The 11941-nt window shown below is 26.6% G+C and overlaps 1 protein-coding gene across 1 annotated transcript; it reads left to right on the top strand.

Moving 5' to 3' along the window:
• Window positions 1-6249: 6249 nt before the first annotated feature.
• LOC112747030 (uncharacterized mitochondrial protein AtMg00810-like) lies at window positions 6250-6558 on the top strand. The gene has a single exon (XM_025795105.1). The coding sequence runs from the start codon at window positions 6250-6252 to the stop codon at window positions 6556-6558; it is 309 nt and encodes a 102-aa protein (XP_025650890.1).
• Window positions 6559-11941: the final 5383 nt, after the last annotated feature.

Genomic DNA, 11941 nt, shown 5'->3' with positions numbered 1-11941 from the left:
TGGGGGGCCATGGCCTCCTTGTCTTAACTAAGCTCTGCCCTGCTTTTGTCCCATGACCCAAATTTTAATCCTTTTACGCTTATTAATTTTGTAAAAAATATTATGAATTTATTAAAAATTAACTACTAAATTAGTATCATAAAATTATTTATTTTAAAATTTTAAATTAATAAAAAAAATAATATTGATAGTTATGTTTTTAATATTTTTTCTCAAATTTTAAAATTTTTAGACATAAAATTCTGATATCATATTATAAAATTACTAATACAAAAGATAATATTAATAATTATATTTTTAATAATTAATTAAGATGTAGTAATTAATTTTGAATGTACACTTAATCAGTCCATTTATGTGTTATTTTTTACAGCTACCAAACACATGTTAAGATTATGAGGGCTACTTAGATAAAGATGTTAAAAATGTCTTTTTTTTTTAAGATATTTTTTAAAAATTAAAATTTAACACATATAATTAATTAGACTGTGTTATTTTCACTAAAATTAGACTGGACAAATTAATAAATTTAATTTTGAACTAGTATAAATTAATATTTTTTATAAAAAAATGACTACAATATCTCTCTATTATAAAAAATAACTAAAATACTTCTATATTATATATATATATATATATTAATTTTGAAAATTCTAAATCCTAATCTTATAATGACAGAGAAGAAAAATGCTAGAATTTAGAATTTTCAAAATTTATATATATAATAAAAATATTTTAGTATTTTTTATAATAAGGGTATTATAGTAATTTTTTATAAAAAAATAATATTAATTTAAAGTGATTCAAAATTTAATTTATCATTTTTTGGTTAAATTAATTTGTCTAGCCTAATTTTGACAAAAATAACACGATTTAATCGATTATATGTGTTAAATTTAGTTATAAAAAAATTTTTTTAAAAAAAGAGGTTTTAGACGTGTTTATCGGAGTAATTCGCTAAAATTATTTATATTTTTTCCAGTTGACGAAACCCTAGTACGGAACTTAGAATTGAGGGGGGTGGGGGAGGAGTTTCTTGAAGAGAGGGAACATAGAGAGTTGAAGGCAAAAGGGTGAAGAAAGGGAGAAGAGAAGAGAAGAGAAGAGAAAGCATGGGATATAAATGCTATGTCCCAGCTTTATGCTTTGGTAGTCGCGGGCTTTTAATGCTTTACACAGACCCCCCCCCCCCCCCCCCCCTCTTCTAATTAAAACCCCCCACCCTTCTCAACAATCACCACTACTCTCCTCTCTTCTCTCCTCTTCTTCTTCATTCATTTCTCTTTCTTTGAAGAATGTATGTTCATGTATGTGGAGTAGTTATTGTGATATTGGCTTGGTTCACTCAGACAACACACATATACATTCATTCATATTCTTTTGATTTTGATTGAGCCGTGCCAATATCTCACTGCTATTTCATTTCTTTCTATTCAACACAATCCACATCAACCCAAGGTTTGTTTTTCTTAATTCGTTTCACCTCTATCTCACTCAATATTTTCCTGTCTTAGTTAGTTATCATTCTTTTTCTTTATATACATTCATTTATCATTTATATGGCTGCTTTTTTTTTAAATAAAGAAATAAAAAATTAAACAATAAATAACTCATACATAGGAAGCGATCACTGTTTTAGTCTCATATATATATATATATGAAGCATAATCAGACATATGATTTCTTTTACATAAAGATACCTAATACTATTAGGTGAAAACTCAGATAAGTACAGTCAATTTTACGTGAAGTTGATAGTTGAAAACGGTTAAATGATTTGACTAAATTTTTATCAAATGGTTTTCAGTTATCAATTTTATGTGAAGTTAACTCTAGGTGAGTTTTACCAATACTATCATGTATTCAACTGAAAGGGCAAAGGGTAATCCAACAATTTTCTGCTTTTAACATTTTATTTGTAATTTAAAAAAAATCAATAAAATAAGCGAAATAATGTGACACTTAAATTTCATAAATGCTTTCAGCAACTATAACTAACGATGACTACATGTACGGTTTAGCGTTTTAAACCTTTTAATAATCTGTCTTAATTGCAATACAATAAGAACTTGTTAAGTCTAATCGGTATATATATATGAGAGTAATATTTGTTTAAAAGTTAGAAAGATAGTTAGGAGGATCGGATGAGGTAATACTCTAAATTATTTTTCATATTGTAATTAAAATTATTTTATAGGAGAAGAGAAAATACGCCACGAAATTATTTTATAAGGTGGATGTTCTATAAGAGAGAAGATCAAATTTAACTAAACAAAGATTCCTACACAAGGATCCATTGGTTTAATTTATATGGAAGTAGCATGTATGATTCTAATATTTCACAGCTCCTTCAAATCAAACCTTTGAATTTGTTGAATCGGATTACACAACATTGCTTTCTTTTAAGATTAAGAAAAAAAGTGAAAACAAAATATGATCCATGATGAAATTTAAATGCTTCTGTTTTGTTTGATTAATTTTGATGTAACGTTGATGACAATAATAATATAATCTATATTTGTTTTATGTTGTAACGGGCCAAAGCTATTAAGTCGAAATTAGAATTTGCCAACTCTAGTTCGGGTAGGATTATATTCTTCTGGGCTGGGCCTCACAAAAAATACATATTTGGTCTCAACCCGTCGCAGATCCCCGGGCTTTTATCCAAACTATCAATGTGGAAAATTCATAACTACTACTTAAAAAAAAAAAAACGAAACAATAAACTACCAAAAAAAAAAATAAAACAAAGAAGAAACAAGCAACGCCATGCTCCAGTGATTATCTTTATGCCTTGCTATAAGTGTATTCGTAAATGTGGTGTGAGTAACTTTATAATGTCTAAAATTAGATGTTAAATCTATCTAAACAAAAAAAGAAAAAAAAAACTACATGAACAAAAATGGTACGTTAAATTTGTTAAATGCACTGAATTTACTAGTTCTTTCATCAAAGCAACGCATAATTAGAGAACACAACTGTTGCCAAGCGAATTTTCTTTGCCTTTGAATAATTATGATAAGTAAACATTATTTTTATCTTGCGTACCCATTCCAAATAAGTTTTAGGATGGTTTCTTCCTTTAATGATGATATTTGTATCTTTATGATGATATTAATATTACTATCTTATCTTCTCTATTGAGGTGTTATAGTCCCATTAGAATGATCATGAGAAGTTTCATGAATATAAATGAGAAGGTTCATGAATATAATGTACTACCTTTTTTTTCTATTCTTCCAATTTCATTTAAGTAATTAGTTAGGTGCTGAATGACCCTTTACATTATCTCCATATTATCAATTAGAATATCTTTTGAGTGGGTCGTCAAAACAATGAATCTGCAAAAAAATTATACTAAAAAATGAACAGTTATGTCTATTCTCAAAATTAACTTTTACCCTTTATTAAACTCTTCACTCAAATACTCTTTAGTTATTATATTTTAGAAATCAAATAAAAATTAAAAAAATTCGATCAACAAAAATATAATTAAATCACCAAAATACTTAGAATAATAAAATAACATATTGAGGTTTTTCCGTTTCTTTTTTAATTATTAAAAAACACAAAGGGGGAAAACAAACAATGAAGACGAACTTCTTTTATATATATATATATATATATATATATATATATATATATATATATATATTGATCGGATATTTAAAATCTGATACCAAGTATTATGAAATAAGAGATAAATAAACAAAATAAAAATTAAAATTGATTAAAAAATAAATTAAAATTCAAATAAAAGACAAAAAAAAGATTAAAATTAAATAAAAAAATTACTATACTTTTAATCCAATTTATTGATATAATAAGATACGAATTTTTTAACTTTTTAAGCACTTATCAGAAAGTGAAAAAAGCTATTCAAAATGCATTGATCAAACAAAAGAAATCCGTGCTTTAAGACTTTTAAGTTGCTATTTCAAAACAAAAATTCGTAATTTAGCTGAAGCCAATTGTGTATGCAAGTGTATATAGTGTAGGCGAGTGTTATTGACTTATTGTATTGTTGTAATAAGAAAAAAAAATAGTGAATATATTGTTTGTATATATTTTATTACCTCACATTTTATCTATTATCAAATTAAATAAAATCACAATGAATAACTTTCCTTGGATATACTCCATAAGAAAAAATAAAAAATAAAAACCTTGCTTAGGTATACGGCTAAAAAATTTGACTATAAATATTTTTTGTGTGTGCTATTTTCGAGCATAAAAATGTGTGGTATTATATTTTAGGGTAATAGATTCCATCTTTTTGCAGTGGATGAGATATATATTAAATTGAATGAAAAAGTTTTAGCATTGTTAAAAAATTTAAATCTTCCATCTCACAGTGTGAGAGTTTATTTTTTTTAAATAACAAATTATATATATATATATATATATTGTATAATTTAACAATATATTTAGAATAGATATATTAGTACAAATATATTTTATTAACATGAATATAAAAGGAGAAATGAAAGACGATCTTCATAAATTATGTTATTAGATTACTAGATTAAAAGAATTGAGTTGATAGTTAACATGATGAATATATTTTTTCTAACTAAAAACAATAAATTTTAATATCTTTACATCTCTCTATCTAAAATATTTTAATATTGATATATATAATAACTTTCACATTCGATAATAATTTATTATACCATTAGAAATATTAATATTAATATATAATTTTCAGATTATTAAATATGAAAATATCATACTTTTAAAGTTAAGAATAATATATATAATTTTAAGATTATTACACATGATATAGATAACAATTAACAATGAAAAGAAAAACAAACGCTAGTTACATACTCAAAAAATATTTAAATTATGTATTTTACCTTCTAATATTAATATTTTTCACAATAACATATAATTCTGATCAACATTACAAATTTTGCTTAATAATAATTACTATATTGTTAACATTCACATATATATATATATTAAATTATTAATATCATATTTTACATTATATATATATATGTATATATATATATATATAATATTACTATAATAAGATTAGCATAACAATATAGTATAACTCTATTAATATGCAAAACTAATAATATAATAAATATAAACTTACGTAACACACAAATAAATATTAAAATTTATATAAACACTCTCATTACTTCATGAGATACACTCTCATCAACATAGCAGGACATAAGTATAGAATCTTAACACGTGGCAACTTATTATCGCTGGAAGCAGAGAGACAATACGTAAATTACGAAAAAATAGTGTTAACATTTCGAGAATACGAGAAACACAGCTCACCATATCTATATTTATATTTAACTCTTTATTGTGTCATTTATATGTTCATTACTAACAATAAATCAAATATAATAAATAATTTCTGTAGATATACATATTTTCTAATTTAATATTACATAAAATATGAATTATGACGATATTTAGATATAATTTATGAAAAATATCCGGATATATAAATTTTTGGTTTAGTTCTACCTTTTATTTTCGTTGTTAACACTTATTCAATGGTGACTAAAAGCAAAGCAAGTATTGTTAAGCTTCTTATTTTTGTTGCAAGTATGAAGCTAAGGTCTGTCAAGCAAGCATTAGATGACCCAAAGTGGAAGAGTGTCATCGAGTCTGAATTTGCAGCTCTCCAAAGGAATAATACCTGGTCCCTGGTTCCTCTCCCAGCTGGCAAGGAAGCTATTGGGAGCAAGTAGGTGTTTCGCCTCAAATACAATACTAACGGTAGTTTACAAAAGCACAAGTCTAGACTTGTTGCTCAGGACTTTTCCAAAAAACCTGGATTTGATTTTACAGAGACATATAGCCCTGTTGTCAAGCCAACATCTATCCGAGTTATATTGACCATTGCACTGGCAAATTCGTGGCCTATACGTTAATTAGATGTGAATAATGCCTTTTTCCATAGGGAATTGCATGAAGATGTTTATATGAGACAGTCACAGGGGTTCACTGTTGGTGATGGTTCATTGGTGTGCAAACTTACCAAGGCTCTCTATGGGTTGAAGCAAGCCCCAAGAGCCTGGTATTTCAGATCTCCACGGCTCTTTGAAATCTGGGATTCACTACCACCAAGTCTGATGTTTCGGTCTTTGTTTGGCACACTTCATTCTCTTTTGCTTATGTTCTCATTTATGTTGATGATATACTCATCACTGGCAGCTTAGAAAGCGAAATATCTGATGTTATTCAACGCTGAACTTTGTCTTTGTTCTAAAAGACATGGGTCCTTTACATTATTTTCTGGAAATTCAGGTCACTAAAACCAGTGATGAAGGACTGCTCATGACACAGAGCAAATATGTCCAAGACCTGCTGCTCAAAGCAGGGATGTCAGGGTGCAAACCATGCCATACACCCTTGCCTTCCACCTTGAAGATTCAGGCCACAAGGGGAGCTCAGTTTGCAAACCCTCATATGTATCGCTCAGTGATGGGGAGTCTGCAATACCTCACCATTACCAGACTTGAACTAGCATACAGTGTGAACAAAGTAGCACAATTTATGCCACATCCACTAGAGGCACATTGAAAGTTGGTCAAACGAATCCTGCAATATGTTGGTGGCACTGCGGCCTATGGCTTGAAGCTTGACAAAGCTTCACCGACTTCCTTGCTGACACTAAAAGCCTATTGTGACTCCAACTAGGCAGGGGATCTCAATGATCGCAAATCAGTTGGAGGGTTCTGTGTCTATTTGAGCAGGAATTTAATATCATGGTAGTTTAAGAAACAAGGGATAGTAGCTAGATCCAGCACAGAGAGACTGAGTACAGGGCATTAGCAGACTTAGTTGCTAAAATGATCTGGATAAAAGGATTGTTAAGTGAACTAAAGTGGAATGTTCCCGAAGCCCCATGGCTTATTGCGACAATCAGAGTGCAGTCCTGCTGGCAACAAATCCCATTCTCCACTCAAAAACGAAGCACTTTGAGATTGACTTGCATTTCGTAAGGGATTATGTGACAAGAAATGAGGTTCAGGTAAGTCATATACCAGGCTCAACTCAGATTGTTGACACTCTCACCAAGGCTCTTTCATCAGCAGTGTTCTTTGATCTCAGAGGCAAACTCAAGGTGCAGAATTTTGAAGATTCAACTCCATTGAGTTTGAGAGAGCATGATAGAGTGAAAGAAGATATTGAAAGTGAACAAAAAAGGTCAGTTAGTTAATCAAGTTTATCTAGCTGTTAAGTTTGTTAGGAGGTTAGTTAAGTCTGCTGAACTGGCACAAGTTGCCTAACTCTTCAGAAGCTTTTAGTGTATGTTATATAAACTTTGTACTGCTATAAGTCACAGTCAATGCAATAAAATTCTCTACTGTTCAAATTACTCTTCTCTGAATTCTCGTTTCTTTCACTCATCTTTTTTGTTCTCATTTACTAGTCTCTAAATCTTTGTGTGTCATTTATATGTTCATTACTAACAATAAATCAAATATAATAAATAATTTCTATAGATATACATCTTTTTTAATTTAATATTACATAAAATATGAATTATGTCGATATTTAGATATAATTTATAGGAAATATCCGGAAATACAAGTTTTTGGTTTAGTTGGTAAGATTTTGAGTTTTGACTCGCGTGTTAAACATGACGAACGCGTTCGATACTTTATATCAGTGTATAAAACTGTTTACATGTGCTATTTGCAATATTTAAAACTTAAAAGAATGGTGTTGGCCACGGAACTTTCAGATAAGATCATAATCATCATATTATAGTGACCAAAAAAAAAAAAAGAGAGAAAGAGGAAAAACATCATAGTAATAATGTATTCGATTTTGAACTTGTATAATTCGAGTCAACAGTCTACGTCCTAATAAATAAAAATAGAACATTGCATTTACTTAATTATTTCAAACGGGTTTTATAGCTTATATAAAGAAAAAAAAAGGATTGGATAAGTATTGTTGTTTTTTGACTTGTCAATGTAAACTAGGCAGATATATCCAACAACAAACGACAATGTTGAGAATTTGCGAGCGTGGAGTGAGAATATTTTGGTTTGGTGAGTTAAAATTTTGTACAAAAAGATAAACTTTAGTGATTGGTTAATAAAGTGTGCAACAAAACTACATTTAGGGGGACCATCTCTCACCCTCAAGCACCTAAATTGTAGGGCTACACACACATCAAATTAAATACATGCTATTTTTTAATGTGCCATAATCAGATCATAATCATATGTTGACACTAGTTCAGTAGCTAGCTAGGTCAAGTATAGTCAAAGGTGGTTTGATTTTTGGTAGGTTGGGAGCTGTAGAAAACTGTGAAAGGGTAACCATGGTTGGCCTTTTTTTTCTTTAACTTTTGTTCTTTCTTATTGTTTTTTTTTTTTTTTTGGGCTGATGGCATAGTTATAGAGTCATGTTTATCCATGTCAAACACTCAATTCGATAACCAAGTTGGCTTGGTACAGTGGTTAGTTTACTAATTCGCTTAAATAAGTGTCAGGGGTTCGAATTCCGCCTTATGTATGTAGCAACCCATTGGTCAGCATCAAATCCTTAAATGGAGCTCAGTACCGCAGCGGATTAGTTCTTGGCCTATCGAATTGGGGGATACTGTAGGAAACAAAAAAAAAACACTCAATTCGATAAATCAACTTGGGTTGGTCGACTCATTTGTTTAAATTAATGTTGAGAAATTTAAATTTTATCTTGTATATACAACAACACATTAATCAATAACAAATTTTTAAATAAAATTTATATCCACAGTGAATTAGTTTTTAACCTGTTAAATTGGATGATACCGTGAATAGGAAAAGAAACATTCAATGCGACACAACATATTGGAGTACATGTTGTGCCTTATGAGTAAGAAAAGCACCAAAGCTTTAATCATTTTTCCATCTTTCTAGTCTCTCGATCATCGTTAGAGAAATGCTTTGAATATTTAATTTGCATCGTATTTTAGCCGATGACACTAACACATCAAGTCATCACTTCATTTTTAAAGTTGAGTTATATGAATAATTACGTGTAATTGTCATATTTAGGGTATGAGAATGCTACAAGATTAACTTTTTTTAGTGAAAAAGAAAAAAAGAAAGAAATTATTAGTATTGGGTAAAATACAAGGCGATTGTAAGAAAAAAAGGAAATGCTAAGAAAAAATAATCTAAAATTACTTTTTTGTATTTAATATTTATAATTTCATACATGTAACATCTATAACTATACATTCATTACATCTAAAGTAATTTAATTATTCTAGCAGTAATTAAGAATGTAAAATAAAAAAATTAATACAAAATAAATACTTTAACATTGTTTTGGATTGATTTTCTATTGTTTTCTAATTTTTTTTTGAAAAGATTTTGGTTACTTAACGCTTTTCTTGTTTGATTATTATTTGATGTCATTGGATGATAATTATAGTGATAAAATAGTTGTCTAAATAGAACAATTGTATTTAATTATGCTACTTATTGGATAGATGTGTAAAAAATCATTTCATATAGATTTTATGTATTTAATTATGTTAATTATTGGATATACGTTAAAAATTTTTTGACTTACTTTTTTAGAAAATCTTATGTGAAAGTAAAAATAATTTTATGTTTGGATATGTCATGTAAAAATATATTTTTATCTATCAATTATATTTGAGTATAATAATATAAAAGTATTTTTTTATTTATTTATTACATGAAAAATATCTTTTTTTTAGGAAAAAAATATTTAAAAAAAGATGTAAATTACAGTTTTTTAAAAAATATATATTTTTTATTTTTCTAATATTTTTATTTTTACTATTAAAAATTTGCCAAATACGCTAAAAAATAAAAAAATATTTTTTATCAAAATAATAATAATAAAAAAAGTACTTTATTAATTAGTAAAGAAGTATGAGTCAACATGGAGTATAAGAACAATATATGATAGAATAAGTATAGAAAATTAATTTTTGATTATAAAATTATTTTAAACCTTATTTGTTCAGAGAATTTAAAGTTTAGGATTTGAAATTTAGAAATTAAAATTTAAAATAAAATAATTTAAAAATATTTGACTGACATTACTGGAAAAAATAATTTCTTAATTGAACTCTAAATAATAATGCGATGCATTTTATTTCACTGTATGTGATCTAAAAAGAATAGTATATATATTAGCTTTAGAAAGAGCATCGTCTCTCCGTAATTTATAATTATATAAATACACACACATATTCTATGGATATTCTATAATCTGACTAAACAATACTATAGTATGATGCAATTATAGATGTTTTAAAACTAATGACCTTGTCTTTAGTACTTTCAAATCATCATTGACAAGATCAAGTTCTAAGTTTTAATTTTCTGACGGATGGGATTATATAAAGTAGAACATTAGGTAATTGTATTTAACTAATTATCTAATATAATTAAGCATGATACAAGACACTATGTTTGAGGTATTGAAAGCAACAAATTTTTCCTTTCTTGGAAGACTAATTTCTCCAACCATAAATTCAAAAAGATTAATTATTTTTTGCTTTGACTTAAAATATGTGAAAATACCAAATTTTCCTGTATTTTTATTTTGTGATTAGTTTCCAGACAACAAATAAAGGGAGGTGATAACAGATTATGCATAGTTCATAGTTTTGTTTCTCTTCTTGTAAACATGGTTTGGTAGGCCCAGGAATTTTCTAGATGAGGGGATAAGGATTAGAGAGAATGAGCCCATGTTTTTGCCATACAAACCTTAAAAAATCATAGGCCTTGTGGGTCCTATGTCCTAACACTGTTTACTTTATTACATTCTATTCTGTGTTTCTTTCCCCATTTTCTAAATTTAAGAAAAAAAAGAAAAGAAAAAACACCTCGTTTCTTTCAAGTATTCAACCAAAGAAGAAAAAGAGAAGCGGCTTTAATAAAATAAAAGTTTAATTATTTTGTTTATAGTTTTATTAAATTTTTAATTAATTTTTTAATTAAATTTTTATATTAGATTAAATTTTTATCGTAATAAAAATATTAAAATTAACAATTATGTTATTAAATAAAATAAAATATTTCATCAAATGTTAATATGTAAACAAATATGAGTTGTAAAAATAAGATAAAAAATATTTTAAAATTTTTTTTAATGAGATTTTAGTTAGATGGGGTGGGGTCTAATAATTTTTGAATATCAGTTATAGATTTAATGTAAGTGCTAATTTGTTTATAAAATTTGTATTTTTTTAAAATTAAGATATAAAAATTTAAAAGAAAATATTATACGTATAAATTTTTTTATGAACAATAAGATTTGAATGAATGAATGAGTAAAAATGATAGAAATAATTTTTATTGATATTAGATAAATTTAATTAGATTTAATTAATAAAAAATTTGTATGTATGGTATTATTCAAAAAACAATAACACTATTTATAAATTAAATATTTGAACATTTGTTTAAAATATAATTGTTATTAATGAGCTATATATGATTAATTCCTTTCAATATATGTACGCCTTTATTTCATTTATCCTTTTCAAAATTTTAATTATCAACGTGTGTGGATATTGGGCGGAAGTAGGGTCCACAGTGACGTGGATAGCTGGGAACAAACACACTGCACTGAAGCCAAAAACATTTATTAAAAATATTTAAATTATAATAATATTTTAATATTTTATTAATATTAAAATATAAATTAATTTTTTAATTATAAAATATTTAAATATTTTTTATTTTAATAAATAATAATATATATTATTTTAAAATTTAATTTAAAAATAAAATTAAATATATTAATATGTGATAATATTTAAGTATGTGTAAGGATAAAAATTTGAACACAATCAATTTCACATAAAATTAATAATTAAAAATTATTTAATAATTTAATTGATTTAATTAAATTTTCATCTAACAACTTTTGACTATTAACTTCATATAAAATAACTATATCTGAATTTTCACAATGT

The sequence above is a fragment of the Arachis hypogaea genome, chromosome 15, assembly GCF_003086295.3.
Source record: "Arachis hypogaea cultivar Tifrunner chromosome 15, arahy.Tifrunner.gnm2.J5K5, whole genome shotgun sequence".
NCBI classification, from domain to species: Eukaryota; Viridiplantae; Streptophyta; class Magnoliopsida; order Fabales; family Fabaceae; genus Arachis; species Arachis hypogaea.
Note: the sequence above shows the minus strand (reverse complement) of the source record. Positions and strands in the feature narration are given on the sequence as shown.

Coding starts and splice junctions, on each gene's coding strand:
- LOC112747030 (XM_025795105.1), top strand. CDS start 6,250: ATGGGTCCTTTACATTATTTTCTGGAAATTCAGGTCACTAAAACCAGT.